At 40.6% G+C, this 27,659-nt stretch overlaps 2 protein-coding genes across 5 annotated transcripts; one reads left to right on the top strand and one right to left on the bottom strand.

Moving 5' to 3' along the window:
* Positions 1-108: 108 nt before the first annotated feature.
* LOC117545357 (polyhomeotic-like protein 1) lies at positions 109-9,626 on the top strand (the record flags this gene model as incomplete). Its single annotated transcript, XM_034215097.1, is given in 14 exon segments — positions 109-219; positions 476-547; positions 883-960; positions 962-1,006; positions 1,306-1,464; positions 1,574-1,649; positions 2,751-3,697; positions 3,825-3,960; positions 4,193-4,359; positions 4,475-4,553; positions 4,939-5,026; positions 5,587-5,770; positions 6,817-7,024; positions 7,452-9,626. Coding segments are annotated over 14 exon segments (2,502 nt in total), but the record flags the coding sequence as incomplete, so codon positions are not given.
* Positions 9,473-22,305, bottom strand: styk1a (serine/threonine/tyrosine kinase 1a). Of its 4 annotated transcripts, XM_034215095.1 has the most exons (12): positions 22,086-22,305; positions 21,331-21,375; positions 21,110-21,248; positions 19,162-19,217; positions 15,699-15,896; positions 15,340-15,576; positions 14,450-14,634; positions 14,013-14,093; positions 12,556-12,770; positions 12,277-12,317; positions 11,868-11,964; positions 10,354-10,555 (listed from the first exon to the last, which is right to left on the bottom strand). In XM_034215095.1, the coding sequence occupies exons 4-12, from the start codon at positions 19,214-19,216 to the stop codon at positions 10,360-10,362; spliced, it is 1,305 nt and encodes a 434-aa protein (XP_034070986.1). In that variant the 5' UTR covers position 19,217; positions 21,110-21,248; positions 21,331-21,375; positions 22,086-22,305; the 3' UTR covers positions 10,354-10,359. The 4 variants fall into 4 exon arrangements, with proteins under 4 accessions (XP_034070983.1, XP_034070986.1, XP_034070984.1 ...); XM_034215092.1 differs by lacking the exon at positions 21,110-21,248 and having other exon boundaries at positions 9,473-10,555; XM_034215093.1 differs by lacking the exons at positions 21,110-21,248; positions 21,331-21,375.
* Between the last annotated feature and the right edge of the window lie 5,354 nt (positions 22,306-27,659).

Genomic DNA, 27,659 nt, shown 5'->3' with positions numbered 1-27,659 from the left:
TCCTCCTCTCCTCTCCTCCTCTCCTCCTCCTCCTCCTCCTCTCTGTACCCGTTTGCTTTACTGCCCCACTGATTGCTTGTGATCTGTCTCCCCCTCCCCTCCCTCCAGGCCCTGCAGGCGTTACAGAGGCAGCCTAATGCTGCTCAGTACTTCCAGCAGCTGATGCTGCAGCAGCAGATCAACAACGCCCAGCTGCAGAACCTGGCGGCCGTGCAACAGGTAAAGGTGTGTGTATGTTACGACATCTATAATATTTTCCTAAATATACGTCAAATGCCGTGCTTTTTTTTAAGAAACTCAGAAAGCAGTAGCAGACACAAAAAAACATATAAAATCAGAATCTAGCTATTCCACCAGCTTAGACCTGGACTCACAGTGATTCATGAAATGGTCTGATAACCTCTGCAAACATTCCTCTATTGATTTTGTTTAAATTGAAACCTTAAACTCATCTTCCTCCTCTTCCTCCTCTCAGGCTACTCTGGCTGCCAGCCGTCAGTCAAGTCCTTCCAGCAGCGGCTCTTCTCAGACCACCAGCACCACAGCTGTATGTTTTAGTGGTTACACCAAAATAACTGCTCTCTGTTACTTAAAAGCTAAGAAAACCTAATACACTGTAACATTTTATCCTAACTTTATGATGATATGAAATGTATGATGTGATTACCCCAATGACCCTTAACAAAATATTAGTGTAGCCCAATTATTTTCTACAACTCTGCCAAAATACCATGTTTAAATATAATGCATAGGCATTGATTCATAATGACAGTCACCATTATATCAAATAATTAAAACATCCACTATTTGGTACTGCCCAAACTAACTGAATTACAATGTTTCAGTGATGAATACAAAATGTCATTATCCTACATTTTCCAGGCAAGTGTAACATCTGGATCTACAACCAGCAGCCGTCCTATGGGTGCCCCGGCAACGTCCACAATCAGCCAATCAGTGCTTGCTGAGTGGGGGGGCAGGGGGGCAGGGACAAATGTACCTGAGGGTGAGTTCACCAGAACATTAAGCAGACTGCATTATCAATTGTCTCTTTTAATCATCAGCTCTTTGTCATGCATACATGATGAGTTACAAGTTAATAAACATCATAAAGGAGTTTCATAAATCAGGATTTCATGACTCTTTGATGACTCCTGACTTTCATGACATTTAATATCAGTTTGAGTTTATTAAAATATGTGACCTCTGTCAGGGTTATTCCACCGTGCAGAACCCAGCTTATACTTGACACCGTATACTTGGCTTATTTTCTGTGTGTTTGATGGTCTTCTTGTCATCCTGCAGGTCAACCGCTCCCTGAGGGCCCCCATCTCCTCACAGCTCATCTTTATGCCTGGAAACACGGCCACTGCTGCCGTGGCGACTGTCCCCCAGCAGCCACAAGCTCAGCAACAGCAACAGGAAGCAATAACAAATTCCAGCAGCCAATCAAATAATGACCAGGTTTGTGGAATAAATGTGTTGATGATTAGAAGAAAAATTAACATTTGTTTCTGTATTCCTTGCCATCGATTTTTATTTGATTTCCTCTCTCTTTACTTTCCTCTCTTAGGTGCAGAATCTAGCCATGCGAGGGGTGTCGGGTCCCAAAGGTATTAAGACTGAAGCCCCAGAGAGGAGCGACTCAGGTAGAGAGGAAAGGAAACCTAAAAACTGCCTCCGTTTGTTACAAATGTATAGGGTTATTAGATTTGTTGTAGTCTTCAGTCTATGCAATGTCATACACCCAATCCTTATCTCTACACTCACAGTTTTTGATAGGTGTGTTCCAGCATGGGGTTCAAATCACCAAGTGCATTAGGGCACTGATAAGAGCTTCTCGAATCATTAAATATGCGCCCTTACTTTGAGTGTGCATATAGTTCATAGCATTTGTGTTTTTTCTGCTTCTCAACAAAATATGCACAAACCAAGCATAATGTCATGGAAATAAATTCACTAGGACGTTATTCAAGACCCTAACCCTTTTAATGTGCCTAAATCAGTGCTTCTCAAAGTGTGTGGTCCGCGGACCACTGGTGGTCCGTGAGCGCCCCCCAGTGGTCCGTAAGTATATTGGTAACATTTGAAATAAATAAATAAAGTTTTCCACACTCTCGCGGGAATATCTCCGTAATGGAGCGAGCGTACGTTTCACTTTCGATTGCATGATATAGCCCAACGCAACACCTTCGTCACACATGTTGCCACCTGTTTGTACCATTTTCAGGCGATTTGTAATCTGTTCTAGAAAAACGATGTGTTTTGGGATATTTGTGGAGTTAGGTGGTCCGTGAGTGTTTTTTTATTGGTTAAGTGGTCCTTGGTATGAAAAGGTTTGAGAAAGACTGGCCGAAATCAACAAAAGAACACAAGATTAACAATTAAACAATTGCATCTATGCTCAAACACTTTTAATTAATTATAAAATAGAAAATACATTTTCTTAATATACAGCAAAAACATGTGTGGTTGCTAATAGGTTGTTTTTAAGCCACTGTAAGTTTTTCTTCCAAGTTAAACAGGGCAAAACTATATTAATTCCATTCACAATGTAGACTGTATTCAACAGAAACTGTAAAAATAATTTCAGTATACGAAACATGACACTAGGTCTTTGCTACAAATAAGTTCAAATGTTTTCATCTGCAAGACGAAAACATTGACGATGTGAAGATCATCCCAGACCCTGGTTGTCTTGGCGTTGGGCCATAGATGTTGATGTGTCATTATGACTTCTCTCTTTTCAGCTTACTCCCTGGTCCATCCTTCCCACCAATCAAACTCCCCCTCTAAGCCGAACCAGCCACATCACCAGCTGCCCCACATCAAAATCCCAACGTACCCTCAGCCCACCAACCTCAAAGCCCACCCTTCTTCCTCTGGGGCCTCCAGCTCCACCTCCTCCATCCCTCTCTCCCAGCTCCTGCTTCACGGGACACGGACCCTCACTACAGGCACCACAGCTCCCACAGCATCACACACTCTGGTCCTGACGTCCAGTGCCCCATCCCAGGCACATGGGTATCCAGTTGGCACGGCAACCATCAAACCAGGGGTCAACGCTCAGACTTTGGTGGTGCAGCCGCTGCAGAAGACCTCGCTTGGCTCGGAAAAATCCGGACATGGAAATGGACCCATCCCCATACAACCTAAAACTCTGCAGGGGCTCCGCCTGCCCCTCCAGTTGCCCTCCAGGAACCCCCCTCCCATCCTGCCCGCCCCTCCGCCCGTCAACAGCTCCGCTCAGCCCCCCCAGCCGCCGCACATCCCGGTGCAGATCGTGGGTGCGAGGCAGAGCACTCTGGGAAACACCCAGGCTCTGACTCTGGCGCGGGGCAGCTGCTGTCCCGACGGAGCCTCTGTCCTCAGCAGCTCGTCCAGCCTGCTCACCATGGTGGCGTCCATCGCTTCCAGGGAGGGTGGGGTCATGGGTAGAGGGGTGGGGCTAAAGACGCTGCAGTCGCCTCAGGTGGCCCCCCCGTTGGCTCAGATGTCTCAGGTGCATCCGCAGAATATTCAAAACTCTGGACAAAGTCAGAATGGAGTGTTGGCTTCAAGCCCCGCCTCCTCCCAGGCCCCCATTGTTTCCCCTCCTCGCTCCTCCCTCTCCCTCCCCCTGGTGATGGAAGAGCGGAGACGGACAACATCTGCTGCCGTCACCAACGGAGACGCATCGGGAAGTCAGAAACAACAGGTCGGCAGATTTTTGTTAATTAGTCAAATTAACTTGCATCGACAAGGATTAATTTCATTTAAAATGAGTTTAAATCAGTGACCTACTCTCCTTTTAGCTGTTGTATTTTCCTGTGTGATGTTTTTAGGGAAAACAGTTGACTGGCTCATTAAAAAGGAAATTAGATTCCAATTCAGTCAATTGTGAAGACGGCCCCTCCCCTCCACGGCTCCAGCCAGTCAGAGATCACCCCTCAGCAGTCCCGACCAATCCCATCGAAGCAGGTACAAACTCAGATATGTGTTTCCAAGGGAAAAAGTCAGAAGTTGCCAAATTCCAGCAAAACTTGTAGTGTATAAAACAGCTTTAGGATAATATGGTTGTATAACTAACATTGAGTTCTAAATGTTATTCTATATACTACTCGATTTGCTGAAGTTTTCACTTTTTAAATGTGAAAGTAACAAAATATTTACTTTCTTACCTTCTCTGTCCTTCTCCTCACCTCCCAACCAGGCTCTGGCGCTCCTCCAGCCTCCTCCTCTCCCTCCCCACTGCTAACTGTGTCCCGTGGGGTTCTCCAGGGGGAGAGAGCTCCTCCCCCCCAAGCTGTGGTTAAACCCAACGTCCTTACACACCTCATAGAGGGCTTTGTCATCCAGGAAGGGGCAGAGCCATTCCCTGTGAGTACATGGGATTTATAGTTTCTAATACCCCTTTACACCGCAAAACTCAGGTATGACATTGCTCGCTGGACACCGACCATTTATTTTGATGTTTTTTGTTTTTGATTGACAGGTATGTGGTTCAGTGAAGGGCTCCCCTGGGGAGGACAGTCCAGACACCAACCAATCAGAGACTGTTGCAACAGCAACAGGTAACTGCTTTGAAAGTACTGCTTCCTTACAGACAAGTTTGAGGGTACAAAAACATTGCTTTATAATGTCAGGCCAAAATGAAACTTCTGTGTGGCATCACATGACTAAAATATAACAGCTCAAGGTACTTTTAGGTCTTAAGTTGTACTTGCTATTTTCAATTATTATAATTAACATAACATGAAAAGGTAGGGGAAGGATTTTACAAAGTGCAACAGAATGACCCTTTTTTGTACAAGCAGGGCCAGAGTTTTACTTACAACCCTCTAACTGCGAGTTTTCCCATCACATGTTCTGATGTGACAATATATTCATTGACAAGTAAAATATAGATGTGATATATTTACTATCTGCTTTGTTGTTTTCTCCAAACTCTGCCCTCAGTGCTGAAGTGTGAGTACTGTAAAAACTTTGCTCCTGCCAGCCAGTTCAGAGGCACCAAAAGGTTCTGCTCCATGTCTTGTGCCAAGAGGTACTTCAACATGCATGAAATATAATATATGCAGTGGAAGCCATATGAGAAAAAACACTCTGTGCTGCTGAGAACCACTGTAGCCTTGTGTCACATTTTGAATAGTTAAAATACAAAACAAAATCCAAATGGATGATTAAGAAAACAGTGTGTGATTCTCAGGTGGCTTCAGCTGTTTAATACACAGCATGTACGTTTTCTTTTTTTGTGTTTGTTCTTTTGTTTAAATTCCTTAATGTATGTCCCAATTCATCTTTATTCTACAAAATTGGCATATAAACATGTTTGTTTTCATGTCAAACTTCTGCCCAAACCTGATTGTTGTACATGTTCGACAATACAAACAATGCACTTGCTGCATTGTTTAAACTGTATGCTGTCAGCATATGATTGTACATTATTTGCTTCTGCTTTGCATTTGTCTCTTTGCCCACTACATGTGTGTAGATGATATACGCGTATGGTGCAAAGAGTCAAAAAACTGTATGTGTTGCTCGTCTTGGCTTCAGTACCGTATATGTCACTCTTTGTCTACGATACAGTATGTATTGGTTCCCCAGGTACAACGTCAGCTTCAGGCAGCACTTCTGCGTGCGGCAGAGTCAAGGTCACGCTCCAGATCATGACCAAGGTCAACTCTCCAACTCCGACGAGGAGGGGGGGATTGCAAGGCGGAGGGTCCCCCGCAGGACAAGTTCAGAAATAGCCAGTGCCAAGATAGCAGGAAGACCTATACCTGTTAAGGTGAGAAAGAACGGCACATATTTCATACATGATGTGAAGAAATGAAATTCAAAAAGTTGTTTTTAATCCATGCAACATCTATACACTTTAAACCACATAGAGGGCCGTAAAACTGCCTTAAAACCACAACACAACCAGAACACATACATATGATTTATAAAACAGCCTCAGCTTGTGACTTAGACAGGGAGCTTAGAATATTTTAAGATGGAAAGCAATAAAGTGGTACAGGAATTTCCTAAAACCCTTAAATGATTCAGCATTTGAACACATCTGGTTCCCAGATCATGAAGTCAATGTTTTTTTTCAACATGTTTTTTGTTTTGGTTCTACAATAGAAAATACATCAGTAAATATTCCACTTGTGAGTGTCCGAGGCTTTTGTGTGTCATAAAAACAGCAATTGCTATCAAGTGACTAAATAAGATTTCTAAACGTCATCACACCGAACACTAGCCGCCTTTAGCTTAGCGGTGGTGATGCTCAGGCATGTAACCGTGGTTAAGTTTAGCCTTGAGTTAGCCTTTTTTTAATCATAAAAGTGGGGTTAATATGCAGAGATTATCCTGCTGCACAAAACGTGTACGTATCACAACTGTGTGCTAGCTGCAGGTCTTATTTTATGCAGTGTTACAAAATCCAATGGAAAAATCCCATTGCTTTTTTGAGGCAGCCTTGTGATGCTAACTTCTGGCTCTTTCTACAAAAATGTCTTCACTGCACCACTCATATTTCAATAGCTTTCACTTGTTCATGTTAAGCCCCCAAGTGCCCCCAAGTGGCTGCAATAGGCACTGCATTACCAACCCAACTAGGATTCATTTTCACCTAGTCTCTGTGATACTGCCAAGCAGAGGGAATGTAATCTCAATGATGATACTTTATCATTTTTATTTTAAAATGTTACTTGTTATAGGTTTGTTCATGCATTGAGTCACATGGATACACTGGGGAACAATCCAGTGCAACCTAAAGCTTCCACTGTCACACAGAAGACATTTTTGTAATGCCTTGCTCGCGGGTTCCTCTGCCTCTCCTCCTCACAGTGCCGTTCAGAGTCCAGCCATTCAGACGAGGAGTCCAGTGGTGAGGAGGATGAAGATGACCCCATGTCCCTCTCTCCCGCCTCCTCCGCCTCCTGCCACCAGCCGCCTCCCCCACTCCCAACGGAGACTTCTGATCCCAGCTGCCTGCGTGCCAGCCCCGCCCAGTGGGGGGTGGAGGAAGTGTCACAGTTTATTTCCTCACTACAAGGTTGGAGAAAAAAAATGACATTAAGAGACTGATGATGATTGATGTTGCCCCTCCTGTGTCATTGTGCTCCTTATTAACATACTTCCTATTTAGCATGGATTGTTGAATCTTTGGTGGGAAACTAAATATCAATTATTTAAAAAAACAAATCAGGGTCAAAAACCACTTATTTTTTGTATTATAATTGTGACCAAGGAATATAGATTATAATTGACACAAATAATCAGTGTTTCAAAAAACTCTGCACCCATGTTGCTAAGATGTTGTGTATTCTGCTTAATGATCTGTATTTTTCACACTTTTTTGTTCCTCTTTTAATTACAACAACCTTAATGCTATTATGACTTTCTTTCTTCTCTCCGTTTCCTCTTGTCCACCTTCCCAATATTTCTTTCTCTATTTATATTGTTCATTCTCCTCTTCGCAGGCTGTGAGGAGCACGCCCCCCACTTCCTGTCACAGGAGATTGACGGACAGGCCCTGCTGCTGCTGAAGGAGGAGCACCTCATGTCCACCATGAACATCAAGCTAGGTCCTGCCCTGAAGATCTGCGCCCACATCAACACCCTGAGAGACTGATGTCAGTGTTTCCATAAATCCACCCTGTTCAAATTCAAGCCCTGGGCATTTACCCTAAACTCCTTTTCCAGGCCCAGTTAAGATATGAAACTTCATTTTCAAAACAAAGGCCTTTTTTAATCCAGCCGCTGCACTTGAAATCTGTTGTGGACTTGTCTGATCTGGAGCACATTTTCAAAGGCCGTACTAGCACAGAAGTATTGTTATGTTGTCTGTCATGTTTGTGAGTTTCAAAAATACTACAGAATGCCAACTTTATTTTGGTGAGGTTAAATGTGTCGTAAAATGCTATTGCTCTGCGAAACCAGTGCAGATATTATTTTTATCAAGTGGTTTGCTTTTTGCTTTTTTGTTGCACAATTTCAGTCTAATATCTGCATTGTAAAATGAAGGTGTTTGAATGTATTTCAATGCAGAAGTCATTATGTCATATTGTACAGGAACATTATTTTTTACAGACCTTTGTCTTTTTTCTTGCCTCTGAGAACATTGTTGGTTCTCCTTTAGGAAAACACTTCTTTTTTTAATGACAATTTATTAAAGTCACAATCAGCATTGCATTGGAACAGAACTTCAGTAAACAAACACGCCATATTTCATTCAAATCCACCCAAAACGTTGCAATGAGTCTGCATCTCAAAGATGACATTTGATTATTTTACTTCTACTTACATTTGTTTAGGGAAGTGCTTAGACCTTTCATAGCTCTGTGTTATTTATAAAAACTAGTACTTTCAAAACTGTAATCATTATCTAAGTGTAGCTATCACCATTTTTATTTTTGGAGTGGCCTATTCTACAGTTTACAGGGTACATGTACAGCACATGAGTCCAAAGGAAATCCACAATCTGAGACTGTATTCTCGCATTTAAAGATTGTTGCTTTTGCAAATGGTTTAACCGCCTGCTTCAGATCTCTACAGACGGGTCTGTATGACGGAAGGGTAACGTCATGGGCTTGAATTTGTGAAATTGAAAAGAGAAACGCTGTAAAAGATAAATAATGAAAGTCACCGACAGATGTAAACTGTTAAATAAGCTGTTGATTTGAAGTTTCTTTAACCTGCAGTCATGAACAAAGCCAGAAGGTTCTTAAAGAAGAGTAGGCTTGTAGCCACATGTGGATGAAGAAGAAATCATACCTGAATGAGTGAGTGTGAGAATGGGAAAAAAACCTTTACTGTAATAAGTGTAAAAATTGCCTTTATATTTAAATGCACATTTATTTGCTGGACTGCCTTGTTTAAGCTTTTCACTCTAGGACTTTTCTCATGTTATCTCTGTGAACCTTGTGGCCTTTCTCACTAGTCTCTACACTAGGTTTAGATGAGGATTGTCTGTTTTTTTTAACTACTTTTCATATCATTCCTTGTTTTATATTAGTGCTTACTTTTTTACGATTGTTATTTCAAGCAATGACATCTGTTGCCTTTCCCAAAAGGCGTGACTGAATGGTAGCTACCTTGATTAAGGAAACTTGCTGTCTTACTCATAGCTTTGTCAAATAGCGTGTAACTACCAACAGTATTTACCTTTCTAGCTAGCTATCTTTGGCTTTATGTTAGTGACTGTGGATATTACAGTATTTTCTTTAAAAAAGGATAATAATCTTTGATAGCTGTGTTTTATATTTCATAGTTTTCTCTGGATTTTTAAGTGTTTAAATCAGCAGATCCTTCGGCATATTGTGATGACCAAAAAAGAAATCGCCTGCTTTGCAAGTGATTGGAGCCACAATTTCTTAGTCAAATGATTGGAGGTCTGCGATGATTACCGGTGTAACATTTGTGAACAAGCAGACCATTGCAACTTTGTTTATTCAATCATTGTTTTCCTAACAAGTAGCACTTTTCTCACAAAATGACAGGATTCTGCAAAAAGCTTTTATTTTTATAGAGGCTATTTCAGGATCAAAATGTGTTTGCTTGCAATAATCAGAAAAACTGCAAATTCCTGGAGGGACTGAGTTTGAAAAAGAGAAGCTAACAAAACTATCATGCAAATAAATAACCAAGGAACTGTTCTAAAACTGTCACTTCTGTGTTTTTATGTCTGTCCTGACTTGACCTAAGCCTGAGGTCACCTAATCCTCCGGGCTAATAGACTCTTGTTTTATGTTTTTAATGTGCTTGGAACATGCGCTTCCCCGTCTCACATTCCAGTTTAATGTGGCAAGGATATTTTAAGCAAACCAGATTTTCAGCTTTGCCATTTCTCAAGTTAACTATTTCCTTTGCCATCTGTCTTTAGTCAATGTTGCTGCAGGCTTTTAACATGTTACATTTAGGGCCAGTAGCCTATATAGTGTTATACTGCAGAATATAGTGAAAGTCTTGCACGTATGACTGTATGAGGTTTACAAAAGCCTCTTATTTATTTTATAAATTATAATTATTGGTTTTAAAATAATGCAGTGTTTTAATAAAGTAGACATCACACAGCTGTTAAGTGCACCCCCTCATCTTTGTATAGCTTCTGAGAAGCTTTGTACATACAAAACATGTTGTTTCAGTGAAAAGTGCAGCAAACATGTATTGTTTTCTTTCATAACATTAGTCATTGCATAAGTTAGTTTAGAGAAAGAGACATATTTACAATCCATATATTACTATTCAAACATGTGTTCCAATATTACAAACAGATATATCAAACAAAAAGGTGTGTTTCACAAACAAGGTGCAGTTCTTTGAGAAAATGATATTTTATAAATTCTTCCATTTTCCAGTAGTCCTGGGTGTAACAACCGCCCCATCCAATCATAGCACAGCGTAGTTATACGCCTCTCCATATCCCGCCTCCCTTAGGTACTTCTCGATATCCAGTGGTTGAACCACTTTGAGAGCTTTCCTCCCATTGGCTGATTTCTCTCCCGACTGAAGTGTTCTAATGAGCTCCGACGTTGACAGACGGTGTTCGGGGCGCCAATGGCTGCAGTTCTTTATGATGGAGTATCTACAAAATAGGGTAAAAGGTCATAACATTGTAACCTAAAAACCTTATACAGTCTATGCTAAAAAATATCTATAGGCCTACGTATCTCTCCTTATATAAGAAACATAGTAAGATTATTATGACAACATATTACTGGTGTGTCGCTCGCACTCGCACCCAGTAACGTGTCGTCGTAGGCTGTTTGAAATAGTCAGCTCAGGGTTTATCGGTCAAGTTCAGTGCATGCACATGTTAACGAGATATAACGTCTCCATACAAATGTATTTAAATTGAATTTTCAAACTTGTTTTCTTTGGACGTTATAGCAGGTGAGGAGGTTAAAGTAGCTAGCAGGCTAACTGGCTTGTTAGCTAACTTAAGCTAAGTTGATTTACAATCAGTGGCTAATTAATAACACCTGTTCATACCAATGCAATTCATTACAACAGTTATGCAGTTGATTCTATCTTGGCTAAATATACATGTTATATGTTCAGTTATTTTTGACATTTCGTTTTATCTTTAATTATATTATGGTTGCAGTTCGCAGTTAAGGGATACTTTATAATAGGCTAATTGGTGTTGCTAATGTTTTTCAGTTCAAGTAACTTCTATTCAATTATTACTCATACACTTGTCGCACTTGGGTTACCAGAAATACACCCAAAACGTGTGAACAGTCCTCCAGATTGATCGATATTCTCTTGTGCAAATAAACATTCTCAAACGTGTACAATTCTTTGTGCACGCTTTTTTCAGAACATTTTTAACCAATTATCCTAATGCAAAGTGGTGGGGAAAACATTTCCCCAACGTCCGCAGTATAAATGACGCCTATGTTGAAATGTAATACCAGCTTATTATACTATACCGTTTTTTATATTTAAAATAGACACCCAGAACACTATGAACTCACTGTATATAGAAAAAAAGCCTAAAGTGAGCGTTATAAATTCCTACCTTCTGTATTAGTTATTTAATTTAACCAATATAGTCCCATTGAGATAAATAATATCGTCAAGCACAGGGAAAATTACACCAAGTGAATATAAAACATGATGTTAAGAAATTAGCTTTTTAATGTATTTGATTCTTTATTCAAAGGTCTTCAATGAAATGTATTAATTGGGGTTTCAATATAAATGCATTTTTAAAGTCAGATGCAGTGCTTTAGGAATGTTGGAAATTCAGAGCCATCAATTATTAACAGCATTGTGTGAGCTTTTGCTCCTCGACATGCTTTGTCTACCCGTACAGGATATGCGCTGATTAACATGCATAATTAGTGGGGGTTTTGTGTGCAAAGTTGGTATCTTTCTTCTGTTTGTCTTACAGTGAGTTGGAGCAAGTGGTCGGCCGTTTGAGATGCTTTCCCCTTTGTAGATACTGCAGAAGTTCGGTTGCCCTGTATTCAGCAAACGGTGGGTCACCTGTGTAACAGAGAATTACAAATTAGATGAATGTCCTTTAGCTCTAGCACTAAATGTACTTTAAACTAAACTATAATGTTAGGAGTCATACAAGTTGAGGGCATGTTCATCTACATTTAAAAACAAATGTGGGTTGTATAGTATACAGTATTGGTCCATAATTAACTCACCCTTGTTGTATAAAAGGCAATTCATATTAATTCTATGCAGGTAACTATAATCTTCCAATTCCAACATTTGACTTAATATTATGCAGTCCTTATGATTTATAAAGAAAACAATTATCTTGGTTTATCTAGAATTTAGACTCACCCAGTGTGACCATTTCGTAGAGCAGGATACCAAAGGACCATCTGTTGGAAAAAGGAATAGAATCTTAGAAACAAGAAACGGTATTTAAGTTCAAATTTAGATAGCAATTCATACTTTTTGAAATCTGCTATGAGTTGCAAACATTGAAAGCAGACAAATTGTAGAGTAAAATGTATTTTGCAACAGAAATGTTAATCAGATGATAAAAACACATTTGACCCAACCCAGTTTGAGTTTTCAATCAAAGGAATATCATATCTTTATGAATTGGCCACTCACACGTCACTGCTCTGACTGACAGCCTTTCCGCCCAGCACTTCAGGTGCCTGCCACTTCCTCATCTCAATGTCCCCGACTTCCCCCGGTGAAACGGCCTGTGTTCTCCTGCGGTAGGCCGAGCCAAATCCCCAGAGCTTTGCTGTCAGATCTCCACCAACCAGTACGCTGCGAGATCCCACGTTGCCATGGATGCAGCGCTGACCGTGCAGGTACTCCTAAAAGATGTTAAAGGTCCCATGTCATGGCCATTTCTACTGATCATAATTCCATTGTTGAGGTCTACTAGAATAGATTTATATTGTTCAATTTTCCAAACTCACATTGGTTTCTCATACAGCATCTCTGTATAGTATGTGTATTCACTCTCTGTCCTACACGCCTTGTTGGAGCTCCTGCCCCCCCCCCCCTCCCTGTGAGCCCACTATGCTCTGATGTGTGTGTATGTGTTACAATGGCGTTTGTTAGCAACCAGGAAATGACACCAGTAAGGACAAACAGATGAAAATACTGCATGGGGTCTGGGTGCTGTGTTGGCGGGATGTTGCGGGGCTCTCTGCTGTGAGGAGGGGACAGTGTGAGCTGGATTACTGGTGTTGTTTCCTGGCTGCTGTGTGGGGTCTGCGAGACAGTGAGACACAGTGAAACCCAGCCCGAGCACACACATACACCCGCAGCCTGGCTGTGAGTCTGTGTGTGTACACACACACACACACACACACACACACACACACACACACACCACACACACACACACACACACACACACACACACACACACACACACACACGCAGCCGCCGTCTCAGGCTGAGAAATCCGCAGAGCTGCAGCTGAGAAAAGATTGAGTGTATGTGTGTGTGTGAAGAAGTCCGCCGATTGGTCCAAACGTAACGGCTCCGTGCACGTAACGTAATTATACCCAATACGTTACTGTACCCAGGAAGAAAAAGAGAAATGTCCAGCGAGGCGTTCTGGGGCAGCACAGACAGGTCTTTTCTGTGTTAGAGTTTTACTCGCTACAGGGTGTACTTTGAGGGTTTGTGACTGCAGACCGTTTACATGCAGAAAAAGCTACGTAACACAAGGGGACGGGTAATAACCGGAAAAGCATGACATGGGACCTTTAAGATAAAGACAGGGTAATAAGAAGGATGCTGGAAACGTAGATTTTTGAAGGTCCTGACTGGAAAAGTAGCAACATCAGCACAAAAATACGATCTAAAAATCACCAGTTAAGTTAACCTGACAGTTTAAAAACATAACCTTAACCTATTGTTAAGTGAAGATAGGGGTTCAGATATCAGGTGGAAACTGGAAGTCTTTAGTTTTGCCACCAAATAATAAGAAATTAGGATAGAGACGGATCAGATTGGTCTCACTGCTGATTCCTACAAATCCAGTATGTTGGTCTATGAAGCAGTGAGGCAGACAGAGAAAAGCAAGCAGCAGTTGAACCAACCAGGGCAGAGGCCACCTGTCCTGCCATGGTGAAGATCTTCTTCTCCGTCATTTCACATGAAGACTCTGAACCCGAGTTGCCCTTCAGTGAGAGAGCAGAGGAAGAAAGGGAAAACATGTCAATGTCTGTCCTAATGGTTAGATTTTGAGTCAGACTATCATACCTGTCTTTTATGTGATATTTCTTACCTTTTTTTCTATCTGTGTTCATGATGAGGTTAATAAGCATAATGGGCTTGTATTACAGTGTTTTTAGAATTAGGGTAACAAACTACCTGTCAATATCAAGTAACTATTTTTTGGGGGGGTGGGTAATGGATATTTGTTCCACTTTCCGTTAAACAGAAACCTCCCTTTGTCTTCCTGCCCCTTTAGATTGTCAAAGTGTTCATCACCAGTCTCCAGTTTAATGGTGTGGTAATTAATAGAAGTATGTACCTGTTGTCGACATTTCCACAGGTACCCCAATAGGTCTCTGTGCTGCAGCTCCTCCACAACCATCACCAGGGGCGGCTGCACTGAGACTACACCCAGCAGCTCAGGTAGGAAGGGGTGAGGCCCGAGTCCTGACACGAAGGCAGCAAATCCCAAAAATTCCTGCTTTTCACGGCCGTTTGCTGTCTCTGAGAAACAGGTAAGAAAAGAGAGACTATGGCATCCATCTATTTACAGTGCAGCACAAAGAGGAACCAAATTGTGTTCATTGGTTCTGCAGCAAAACAGAATGAACATAAGGTGCCAATTACAAAATAATAACCAGGTACAGAACTAAATGCAGCAACCAAACAAACATCTAGCGCAATAACAAATAAGTAGTTAAAATACATAGTAATACATTGACACATAAAAACAGTGTCTACTCTTTTTTTAAGTACAGGTAATGAAATACGTTAAACATATTTAAGTGATATTATAAACCGTTAAAGCAGTTTTGGGGTCCATGATGTAGTAAGGTGCAAGTTAGATGAAGTGACATACGTCTGTGTTTATGACTATAGAGAGTGGGGGGGCATGGTTCATTGCTTGTTGTGATGGCAACCGTTAAACATGTAAACAGACTTACTTTTAATTTGAACCTGGGAAGTTTCATTGAAGACTACTCACAACTACTGTATTGCATATTTAGTTTACACCTCATAATGTCTTCAACTGTAAATGGTTAGTTTCATCATGATTTGTTGTGATTTAACATGGAAAGTAACTACATTTGATGTCCTTGAGGGTTTTTTTAACCTTAATTTCTGAGGAATGACTGGAACAAATAAATGATCTTGACTTCTTCAGCCGACATGCAGTAGAGCCTCTTTCTGAGGTTTGTCTCTTTCTACCTTTTAGCATCCTCAGGATGACATCTCTGTTGTCCTTGCGGGCTCTGTAGAGGATGTATGTGTTGTTAGATGTGACTAGGAAGGGCGGTTGCAGCGCAGTCATCTGGCTGAAGGCTCCTCTTTGCCTCTCTGTGGACATTGGGGGTACTGCAGCCAGAGTTGGCCTGCCATTCTGTTGCACTTGTTGAATTGACATTGGCAGCTCTTCATGTTCCAGTGGGTTAATCCCCGGGGGTGCTATTGAGGGAGAGAGACATGCAGAGCAGAGCAGAATTATACATGGGAGTCTAGTTCTTGTGGAGTTACACTGGAACCAAGTAAAATGAGAATGACGCAGAATCTTATGCATGATTGCTCACCATCAATGCCCTGTAGGTGATTTCTGTGGCTGTGCCTCTGTTTGTGCAATGCGCTGTGGTAGCGTGGAGCGGAAGTGGTCTTTGGCCGCTTCCTTTCAGGACAATACCTCAGGCAGCACACAGCCACTAAGCCCACCAGGGTTGTCAGGATGAGCAGAGTAGGGACGATGATCACTGCCTGCAAATGCTCCCTTACAACTGAGAGAGAAATTGATGTGTAAATGTCAGGGAACAGGAGGAGGCAATTTCCTTTCAGACTTATAGTGCTGGGCTTCTTGTTGACTTGGTCTGGTTTGGTAGAATGTCCCACAGCAGGAATGTCCTAATTCATAGTTTCTTATATTAAAGTTAGGACAGCACTCACAGCTCTTAAGTCCTCAATGCTCTTTTTTTATTTTGTGCGCCATGTTTTAAATGCAAACCCAATGTTTAAATGCAAACAATATTCAATTACAATGTGAGGTGGTTTGTGCAGGTTTGGTTTCAGTGTTCTGCTTAGGGTACTATGACGGGACCAATATGTTGCCTGTAAAACATGTTGCACCCCCCAAAGTGTTGACAGGATATTCTATAAGAACATTACATCATCCACCATTAACACCTCTGTTGACATGTTGATTTATAGCTAGATGCAACTGTGATTTCACAAGGCACATCCGTATTGAAAGAAACACCTTTATTTTTCATTTGTATTTAAAAGATATGTTTATTGTATTTATTGGCTGAACATCTGTATCAGTGTCACTTTGTTGACTGCCACGGGCTCTCAGCAGAAAAGATGCTCTGATCTGACATCTTGCATGCAACACGGCTAGGATACAGTAGGTAGTGGCATAGCAAGCTAAACATGCCTTTTAAACATGTTACATTAAATTCATTTACTTTTTCTTGTCGAAGAATGCTATGTTAAAGATTGCTTCCTACATTTGTGCGATGGAATTTGTCATTCAAAGATAGTCTAATGAAGTGCTGAATGAGTTTAAAACTGTTATTTTGTATATTATTGTAAATATAACAACACAAAATAAAGACATTGGTATTGCTAAAGGTAGGGTAGGTAAGAATGGAGAAACCAGCTCGAGTGCGCTAGAATTTGAAAGTTCACAACCGGAAAAAATATGCCTCTTCCTTCAGACTTCCTTACAGAGCCCCTCCTCCTACACACACGAACGCGCACATGACCAATGAGGGCACGAGATAAGTTTGTGCACAGATGGAAGGCTGACAGGCAGGTAGGCCATCCAGTTATTTTAGCCGGGCCGGCTCAGATGATTGGTCGTGCTTTTTACAGAGCTACGGCTTCCAGAGATGAAATGTTTTTAAGTATTTATTGTCAAAGCATTTCATGTATTCATTGCTATCGGGATGTTAAGAGCATTCCATGGAATATAACAAAAAGTGTTTCTGAAGTGAATTACCTACCATACCTTTAAGCGCCCAAAGTCCTTAGTTTAAGGGTAAAAGCTATGCAACAAAAATAAGACAATTAACTTTAAAATTGAGTGATGAGAATCATTTAGATATACAGGTATGTCAATCATTTATCAAAAGTTCTCCCTCTTCAGTTTTAGATGAATCACATATTTAGACACAGAGCTAGCTCTTTACTACAGTTTTATTTTAGTATTATTCTCTTTTTTTCTGTGATCGTGGAATGCATTTTTCACAATGGTGAGTCATCGTCATGCTTTTGCATTTCTGACTAGCTCTGCCTTACTTGGTTGATAATAACGTCCTGCTGCATTGTTGCTGCATTACCAACTACTCAATAAGACTGCACTATCCAGTGGGACTGGCTCAGGTGGCTGAAGTGGCTCATTGACATTCAGAGAATAAGACATTTACACATTTCTCTTTTGATAACTCGTTTTTTAATAACAATGCCAATCAGGAAATACTTAAGTGTTTCCTGGTTACACAAGGTTAATTAGTATTGCATTTTACTTCTTCACTGGACTTTTTTTTGCATGGCTTTTGTAGAAGTCATTTTGTATGCATTTTGTATTGCTTTCATTTTGTTTGCCTTTCATGAAATCGTTTTCTATCTTTCATTTCGACCCTTTACTGACAACCTTTTAACACTATACAGTAGTAGAACAACACACCCTTATATTACATAAGATTGAACATTGTGTTTTAGCCGTAGCAGGAGCCATTCACTCCATCATCCAACACTCCTGAATCCAGTGTTGTTCAAGAAGTATCTGGAATGTAAGCATCATGTTCTGGTTGTGCCACATTCTTACAAGCATTTCTTGTCATTCTCATAAAAGACTGAAACTTGAAGACTCAATACTAGTCCAACATTGTAGTCTGTTGAGACTCAATATTAACCTTGTTTAACAAAGACATGTGCCATTGCCATTCTATTTAGAAATAACAAGTGAATTCCTGTTAACACACAACTTAACAGACACCTCTTACTGTTGAAAGGTTGTATATCGTAGTTGATTGTGTAATCTTAAAGCCTTCCCAACTCTGTCTGTGAGGCAGCTGTTTTACTCCAACTGATTGTGCAATCCCATATCACCTGGAACCCCTGTATTTCATGCAGCCTTATCTAAAGGCTGGATGTTGCGACATCATTGTAGACGTCAGCAGACATTTTCATAGTTAAATAAATACAGAACTAATGAGACTCTTTATAGTTGTTAAATACCAATACATTGTCAGATTTGAAGAGTGCAATTTTGTGCTTTTTATTTTTTGTTTACCAGGACAAAACCTGCAACTGGTTTTCATCTCAACATGACCTCTGCAGATACATTCATCGTTCCTCTGATGAACTCCGTGTAATGCAAAATGGCTGTTGTTTACTTTAATGAAAATACAAAATAGCCAGAGAACTAAAAACGTCATATTATATAAATAATATATATGTTATTGGTGGAGCTAGTCAGTGTCATATATTTGCTTTAGTGTAGCAATGGTGGTCGCTGAGCATCGGCCATTATTTTCGAACATGCCGGCACTACACAAAGGTAAGAGTTTGAGTATGTGATGGAGGCTGCCTGACACAAATGTATTGAAAGAAAAAAACAAATGGGGCTGTTCATTTGAAGTTGTGTAAATATAGTTAAACTACTCTTTTTAGTATTTGTGGTTCACTTCTCCCGAACACCGTGGATAACCCAAGCACAATACAAGACAATCAACTTGAATTAGCAAGATCAAAAGTTCTCCAGGTTAAGCAAGAGCCAATCCTCTAGATTGAGTTGAATTCCCTAGCTGAAATGTAAGATTAGGAAAGCCACCCTGGCAGTTGTTAAATTCAGCTTGATGACAGGAAAATGGTTTGCTTTGAGGTAGCTAAATACTGGAATATGGGTGTGTCACAGGTTTGCAGAAAGGTGGAATCATTTAAAGAGTAATCATTGAAGAATAAGCAAGATGAGAAACACAAGACAAAGTGTAGGTGATGATGAGAGAGAGAGAGAGAGAGGTGAAGAGTGGCAGTCCTTACTACAGAGGTGGTCATCCGGTGCACACAGATTATCGGCCGTGGAGTTGAGTGACATGCTGGAGGGAAAAGAGGAACAGATAAGATCAACATTACTATCAGTTGGAGGAAGAGATCAACATTACCTCTGCTCAGCAGCCAGCTCAGATACAGGAAGCAGCATCTGCCTCTAAGAACTCTATACAGCTGGTCAAAGTTGCTGGTTCAGATTTGAGCTTTGCTTTAAGTGCTATCAGTAAAGTTCTGTAAACAGCATACGCCCAGGACTTTCTTTTTTTAATCTCTTCTTACATAACAAATATTAACAGTGAACTCTTTTTTTATCTGGACTCTCACAGCAAATATCAGAAGCAGTGTTTGACAGCTTGTTTTCTGTGTGTATAGTCAACCAGTATCAGTTACACAGATAATAGAGGAGCAGAGATCAGCATTACCATCGCTCAGCACTGACCCAAAATCCATAAAAGCCTTGAAAGGATAACCTGGCTTTAGGAAGCCCATTCAACTTCTCAAGTCACAGACATGATATACCAGCTTTATTTGATCTTAACGTTTCCCTAGAACTGTTAAAGTCTTGCATCAGGAGGGTTATTTTTACCACACAGTGAATTGTGATTCTGGGTTGAACATTTGCATAGTATTGACTACTCCTGGTCCAGGATCTTCTCTTTATTCTTGGTCCAATTCTAAAAAAGGCAGCAATGAGGCATTGGTCACAAATCTTCATGTGACAGTCACCAGCTTAAAGGGACATATGTTGTCCTGTATTCTCTCCGTTTGTTCTTGTGGAATAATGTGAATGATCAGTGCTAGCCAATAAACCAGCTACCTTGTGTTTTCAACTAGTATCACCATTAGAGAATTAGAGTATACAGTCGGAAGGGAATAATACAACTGAAAGGCTCCTAATGTAATTGCCGTTGTTGCTGACCTGGTCAAAGTCTAGACACTTCTCTATGCAGGAAATCTTCTGATACTGTGCTCTTAGTGTTATCATTTTTAGTGTTGAAAGGTGCAATACAAATAAACATGCCTTGCCTTGCCTTGCCTAGGTTTCACATCAATTATCCTTTAAAAGCACAAATGTTTCGTCATCTCCTTTGTGGGGCGTCACCAGTCAGTGAAAAGGCACAATAATACATAGACAATATCCATAAAGCAAACTAAGTGGCAGAACACAATATGCCTACGTTTTTTCAAACACGCACCTTTTACACGACAGCTCATAAATGATGAAGCACACTGCTTCCAGTGTGCCCTGGAAAGCACTTTGTGCAAGTGAGGCACCTTGTTTGTTTAACAAATGTTAACAATAGTGTGGTCTGTCAGCCTGGAACAACTTTCATGCCTGAGATTGATTTACAGCAGTATCATGCCAACAGTAATGCTACTGTCTATCTTAGTCCCGAACACAACCTGAAATCAACATAGTACACACCACTTAAGAAGTCCTAGTAGATTTAGAGAGCCTTTTATTGTCATTATACACAGAGTATAACGAGATTCAGAGTGCAACAGAAGTTAGGCCAAACTAACAGCTATTTGGCTGTTAATTGTATACATGTTATCAATGCTGGCACATATCAAAGGGATGGGCTGCATCAAGTAAGAACACAAAGTAGTTCAACCACAAAACAAATAAAGAAAAGGCTGCCCCCTCATTAAAACAGTTTGCTTTCTTAAAATGTTGACTATTTAAGAACTATGTGTAAAACATAAAACATAAAACAATGATTACATAGGTGTTTGGAAATGAAACCATGTTGAAACCGTTTTTCTTCAAATGTATGACTTATAATGTTTGTATTTAACAGTGACTTCTTAAAGGTCAATGTTCCCTTACCTAACACACTTCAGGGTTATTGATTTGCTAGCCTCTGTTGATATTGCTTTAAATGTAGTTTCTGTCAATTCAATACAACTAAGCACTAAGTGTACATTTGCTCCTTACCTGACATCACTTTATGCTGGAAAAGGTTTATTGGAAATGTGTCTATGAGCAGCTTGTATGTTGGAGAAATGTTCTCATGCCTTCCTTGTCCTTCTCATTTCCATCTCAAACCACAGGCCGTTGTTGTGTTGTAAGGGTTCTATCATTAGAGTGAAGACACTTTACAGTACAGATGTGTTTGTGACCTCTTTGGTGTGTTAACAATGCAGCGTCATCCTCACCTCATCAGCTCATCAGAGCGTGGAAAGGTCTTATTATAGAGTACGCTGTGTGAAAAAAACACACTCCATTACGAGGTCACACTGGTACATTATGAAGTAGACAATTTCTAAGGGATGACTTGAAGAGAATGGATGTCACTAAACCAGTTTGTCCACATTGTTCTCCCACATTCATATACGCCAATACCACTCCCAACACACACACACACACACACACACACACACACACACACACACACACACACACACACACACACACACACACACACACACACACACACACACACACACACACACACACACACACACACCATGAGAGCAGACACACACACACACACACACCATGAGAGCAGACACACACACACACACACACACCATGAGAGCAGACACACACACACACACACACACACACACACACACACACACACACACACACACCATGAGAGCAGACACTAAAAACCACATAGTCATTTGTTTATCCACACAACTACAAAATGGGGGTCAAAACCCACTAAATGTGTAAAGATGAACGTATGACTTGGGAAGTTAGAAAGTAGTATCATGTACTCACACATACAGTATGCCTTGATGTGTACATATTTACACACAAAATAATGCAACAGAATTGACACAAGCCCATATTGTGATACAAACGTTCATATTTTGTCCCAAGTTAGATTTGAGCTGGAAGCGTGAGTTTCAGTCACAGTATACCATTTGCCCAAATAGTTGTTTGTAAAAAATGTTTCTCTTACCTGGCCAACTTTCTACGACTGTGTGCTGCTCCAAACCAAAACATGCAGTCTGCTGACCCTGTGTAGAGTTGTATTCAAGTCCATCCTCTCAGTTGTCATGTTATCATAGTTGGTGTGCAGTTTAGAGTGATATCCACAGGAAGACACATTTCTTGGGTAGATACTGTGAAAGTCAGTTTCTATTTTGCTGTCACCAGTCAGGTGTGTTTTCTGTCGCGTTTCTTTTTCTTTTCTCTCTCTCAGGTTGGCCACACCCACCCCTCCAACACTTTATACATGCTTCCCCTTATCACCTGAACACACCTTGCATTCAGCTTTATATTTGCTGTCTGTCATAGTTGATGTGTGTCAAGTTTCCAGACAATACATTTGTCAACTTGTTTATTACTACTGTAGGCAGAAAGGCAACATGATGTATTTTCTGACCCCCATCATGTGATTACTTTAAATGGTCAAGGTAAAATATCAAAAATAACTATATATATATATCTATATAATAATAATAATACATATTATTTATATAGCACTTTTAATATAATACATCACTGAAGCAGTCTGAAACGGTTTGAAACATTTCAGTAAGTGTTGGCTTTGCCCCATGGCCACTAAGAAGGAGAATTTCCCTAAAGTAAAAAAGCAAATATTTTAAGAAAACCGCAAAACTGTTGTTAGACTTGTCAGTTTGCGTATATTGTCTTTTCTCAGTGTGGAAAAATGTAGACATTTTCACAGGCTCCAAAATAAGAGATATAGACGTTGACGTTTATGTGCTTCTACTCATATTAAATGAGTAAAGCGTATTAGAAAAATGCCTTTGTCCTTCCTCAGAGGTTTGGTGACTTGTCGAGCAGGGGTGGATCTAGACAAATATTCATGATGTGGCAAGAGGGTGGCAGGAGAATTTCAGGGGTGGCATCCCCTGGCAGAAGTATATGCTGATTTAATCGCAGTCATATCAATTAATGTTAACTTGGAAAGCCACAATATTTATTTTAACTCAATAACATAGGTGACATTATTGTGGCACATCAGCAAAGCCTTACATATAAATATATATTTTTAGTTTTCTCTTGTCTTTTTTTTTTTCTTAATTCTCTGTCAAAGCGTCTTTGAGTTTCATGAAAAGCGCTATAAAAGTCCCATGTGTTATTATTATTATTATTATTATAAGGTGGCAGACATCATGTAATGAATTTTAACTGAACAATAACTGAATGCTAATCAATGTACTTATTGCTGCAATAAGTACATTGATTAACTGTCTCTTCAATGTTTGTCTAAATTAATATGATACTATTAACAATCATATTATTCCTATCAGCTGTCAATCACTGTTATGATTCACATATTCAGTGTTATTATTAAATAAACTATATTTTTTGGAGGAGTTAATGATGAATGTTCCTCAAGATGCTTCTCACCCTCCTTCAAATTTGAAAGACAAGTAATTATATCATGTATCAAAATTCAAAAGAATCAAAGGAACAGTTCAGCACCCCACAACTTCATTGCAAACAGTTACAACCTTGACTTTACATCAGAAAGAACAAACATTAAAGAAGTGACTAACTGCATCAGTTAAGGTTAGAAAACGTGTATTCAGCTAAAACATAAACATCGCTGCAGTTATTATCCAGTGGAAAGCCCTTACCTACTGGCCTAGTTAAATCAAAGTGATTACTTTCTGTTGGCTGGGCAGTGAAGTTTTACACACCGTCTTATTTGACTTTCTCAGGACTTCAAACAGTTTTTTGGGGGCAGACCCCCTCAAAGAAAAAAATATATTTACACACGTAAGGTCATCATCTTAACAGTTTATTATTCTCATCGACTCATCCATGAGCAGAGCATCAAGTTGGCATGCCTATTACAGCTGAATGTGGCAATTACCATCTTGATCAGCAAAACGCCTCACAAACTGATTAAGATTGAAAGCTATGGTGCATTTTGATTCAATGCTGAGTACAGCCTGAAGAACATGTCGAGGATTAAAAAACTAATGTCACAACAGGACTTAGAAAAGCTTGTCCATGCTTTTATCTTTAGTAGACTCGACTACTGCAATAGTGTATTCACAGGGCTGACAAAAAACTGCAGCTGATTCAGAACGCTGCTGCACGTGTCCTAGGGATGGGTATCGTTTGAAATGTATCGATTCCGATTTCGATTCCGGTTCTGCTTATCGATTCCGGTTCTTATCGATTCCCCGTTTCGATTCCAAAATTGTAAAATAAAGAGGTCAAACGTTTAGATAACAAAAATATATTTATTCTTAAAAGCTTTAACTGAAATTGTTACTAAAAAATATACATGCAATACAAATGTATTGCACAATAGCTGTGCTTTATTTTTAACTGAGCTATGCCTGTGGCAAGCTATTAACAGGCATTACACTTTGCCTTTTCTTTTTCTTTTTTAGTGTAGTGGAGCCTCACTTCAGAGTGTTTACCGCGACCTATCTTTGGTGTTATGAAGTGACTGAGCTCGTGAAATGTCTACGGGAGGGCGGGGGAGCATCGCTGCGGGGCAACTGTGGACCTCTGTCGCCTGTCAGCGCAATTGATATGATGCCGTTTAAAAAAATGAAGGGCGGTGCCGGCCGTCAGCGTACCGAGCCGGCCGTCAACGGCCCGCTGACGACCGGCCGTTCTGTGATTCTCCAGGTCCGCCCTGTATTCCACCGGGTCACCGCAGCACCGCGGTGCAGACGGACCCGCTGGAATACAGGGTCTACCGCGTTTAGGAACCGTTAAGCAGAACCGAAATTGTGTATTTTGTATGGGTACCCGGTACCCGGCATTTTCTTATCGGTTCTCATCTGGAACCGAGTTTCGGTTCCCAACCCTAACGTGTCCTCACTAACATTAAAAGAGTGGATCACATCAGTCCGGTTCTGAAATCTCTACATTGGCTTCCAGTCGGCCAAAGAATTGATTTTAAAGTGCTATTGCTAGTTTGTAAATCATTACATGGTTTAGGACCAAAGTATATTGTTGAACTCCTACATAATTACGAGCCATCAAGGTGCCTCAGGTCTTCTGGGACGGGTCTGCTATCGGCTCCGAGAGTAACAACAAAACATGGAGAGGCAGCATTTAGCTATTATCAGGGCTGCACATAACACCTCCGCCAAAAAAAGATCACCGGGTCATTTGAAACAAAGCGCATTTGCGTACCAACATAGAGAGAGAGAGAGAGAGAGAGATTTGCGAGTTGCATACATGTATGAACCATGATATGAACTCAGAGCCGGCCCGTAGCACTGGCTAGATGTTCGCCTAGGGCGCCAGATCTGTGGAGGCGCTGCGCTGGCAGTTCTGGGAGGGAAAAAACCATTTTGACCGTTGGGGCTCATCCTAATTTTCGGCCTTGATGTAACAATATTCATAATTAAGTAAATGTAACACCCTTTTCACCCCGGTTACACGTTTCATTTGCCCTGTACGATGGGCGCTGTAAGTGATGAAAATGGGGGATGTTGGCTTATCTGGCGCCCGCAGCTCACAGACAAAATGCGAGGGAGAGAGGGAGGGTGCACCGGTACCAGCGCTGTTGTTATTAGAATCTGGTGCCGTGCTAGCTGCTCTAACGGAGATAAGAAGAAGATGTTTCTACAATAATGTGGAGGGAGAGTCCTCTCCAGTCAGACTGAGAGGCTGATACTACAGCTCAGTGAGGTAAGGACTCTTAGTCTAAGTTCAAACGGTTTGGTCACAATTTATGTAAACACATATTTCCAAGGCACTCCTTTATAATTATTGGGATAAACAGGTTTCAAATCATTCCAATGTATACTATAGGACAGTAACCAAAAATATCCTTTAAAACTGGAAAGATTAAAAAAAATGAATAAATAAATAAATGTTAAGGTAAAATAAGATATGAATGAACAACACAAATAAAACAAGTTACATTCATTTGTTATTGGCTATGGTAGGTTATTGGTTATGTTCACATACTTATTTGATTACATCCACTTGTCTAAGATGACAACAGAGACTTTCGACCCAAAACCAGCAGCTAATCTCAGACTCAACCAGAGAGGAAGAAGTAGGCCTACATCATCAGCTACCATGTCTGACAGAGAGGAAGACAGTGAGGAGAACAGTCAGGAGGGTAGTGATGACAGCTTGTAGGATTACTGGTCGTGCTAATGTTGTCTTGTGTTCACCTCTGTCTGCATGTGTGTTCTGTGTTCACCTCTGCATGTGTGTTCTGTGTTCACCTCTGCATGTGTGTTCTGTGTTCACCTCTGCATGTGTGTTCTGTGTTCACCTCTGCATGTGTGTTCAGTGCCGTGTGTCTGGCAAATAAAGTCAAGACCCCCTCAAAAGTTACGGTTTATTTCATTTTAAGGATGAGCACCAAGCAACATCTCCAGGTGCTCCTTTGAGAACCAGGGCAAACAAGTTATGTGCACCCCTGGCTATTATGCCCCGACACTCTGGAACAAACTACCCAAATCTTGCACGTCCGCAGAAACGCTTACTATTTTTAAATCGAGACTAAAAACATATCTCTTTGCCGCTGCAATTTAATTGAGCTGCTCATATTCGCACTACAGTATGCCTTTTAAACATGTGTTGTATACCTGTGGTTTTTATTTTTATTATTTTATTATCTTTGCTTTGTAATGCCTGTTGTAAAATGCCATTATATATGTGTTTTTTACGGTATGTATTCCTAAAAAGTATTTGAATTTGTTTTGTAAAGCACTTTTAATTGTCACGTACAGAAAAGTGCTATATAAATAAGCTTGCCTTGCCTTACAGCCAAACTTGGCAGGCTCTTCTCTGTCATTGTAGACCGCAAATACCTCATTCCTTCCGTCTACTTGGATCCGAAATGCTTCTCGTTTTTTGCTGTCCCCCTGTTCAAATGAAATCGCCGCCAATCATATTTCCAGGCTCGCGCCAGGGCCGGGGGAGGGGTTACAAGGCGCGTCTTGTGCTGCATTCACTTGCACTCGGACATTAGAGATTTTCTCTCATAAATGTCCGATGAGCCACAACTTTTCTTTCAAAACAAAGCTGCTAACTGGGGTGGCAGCTGGGGTGGCAAGGCATTTTTCTGAGGTGGCAGCTGCCACCCCGTGCCACCCCGTAGAACCACCACTGTTGTCGAGACATTCAAGATAAACGCTAGTAGATCAAATAAGATTAATTAGTATTTAAAGCTTCTATTGTATGGTAACCGTGCAATCATTTTTATTTACTGTGTTCATGCTGGCAAGATATAAAAGAAACGGACTCCGATGCTCTTATCACTTTTCTTTGAGCCAAAGGCGTGACACTGGCTTGCGTGCATGTGTGTAATTTGTGTTTTTCACGTGCTGCATCACCCTTCACCCTCTTCCCTTTGTAAAGTCAAGCTGCTGACACACCCAGACTCTGACATCACTTTGTCAGGTTTCAGCATAGCCATTGATCTCTATCCATCCGGAACTAAAATGTTTAAGTTTAATGGACTCTCATTTACTGTTCTGTGTGTTTCCACAAATGTAATAGCCAGTGTTTGTTTGATAGCCATTTGTCTAATTGCATGTTCATTTAGACAGACACTGATGTTATGACT

The sequence above is a fragment of the Gymnodraco acuticeps genome, unplaced genomic scaffold, assembly GCF_902827175.1.
Source record: "Gymnodraco acuticeps unplaced genomic scaffold, fGymAcu1.1, whole genome shotgun sequence".
In the NCBI taxonomy this organism is placed as follows: Eukaryota; Metazoa; Chordata; class Actinopteri; order Perciformes; family Bathydraconidae; genus Gymnodraco; species Gymnodraco acuticeps.
This window is presented reverse-complemented; position numbering and strand designations above follow the sequence as displayed.

Bases quoted from the DNA above. Each gene is read 5' to 3' on its own strand.
- styk1a (XM_034215092.1), bottom strand. From the start codon at position 22,129: ATGTTTTGGTTTGGAGCAGCACACAGTCGTAGAAAGTTGGCCAG. The intron at 15,897-19,161 runs GTAAGGACTGCC...TTTCTCTCTCAG, and splicing joins ACCGGATGACCACCTCTGTA to TTGTAAGGGAGCATTTGCAG. The intron at 12,318-12,555 runs GTGAGTGGCCAA...TTTTTCCAACAG, and splicing joins GTCAGTCAGAGCAGTGACGT to ATGGTCCTTTGGTATCCTGC.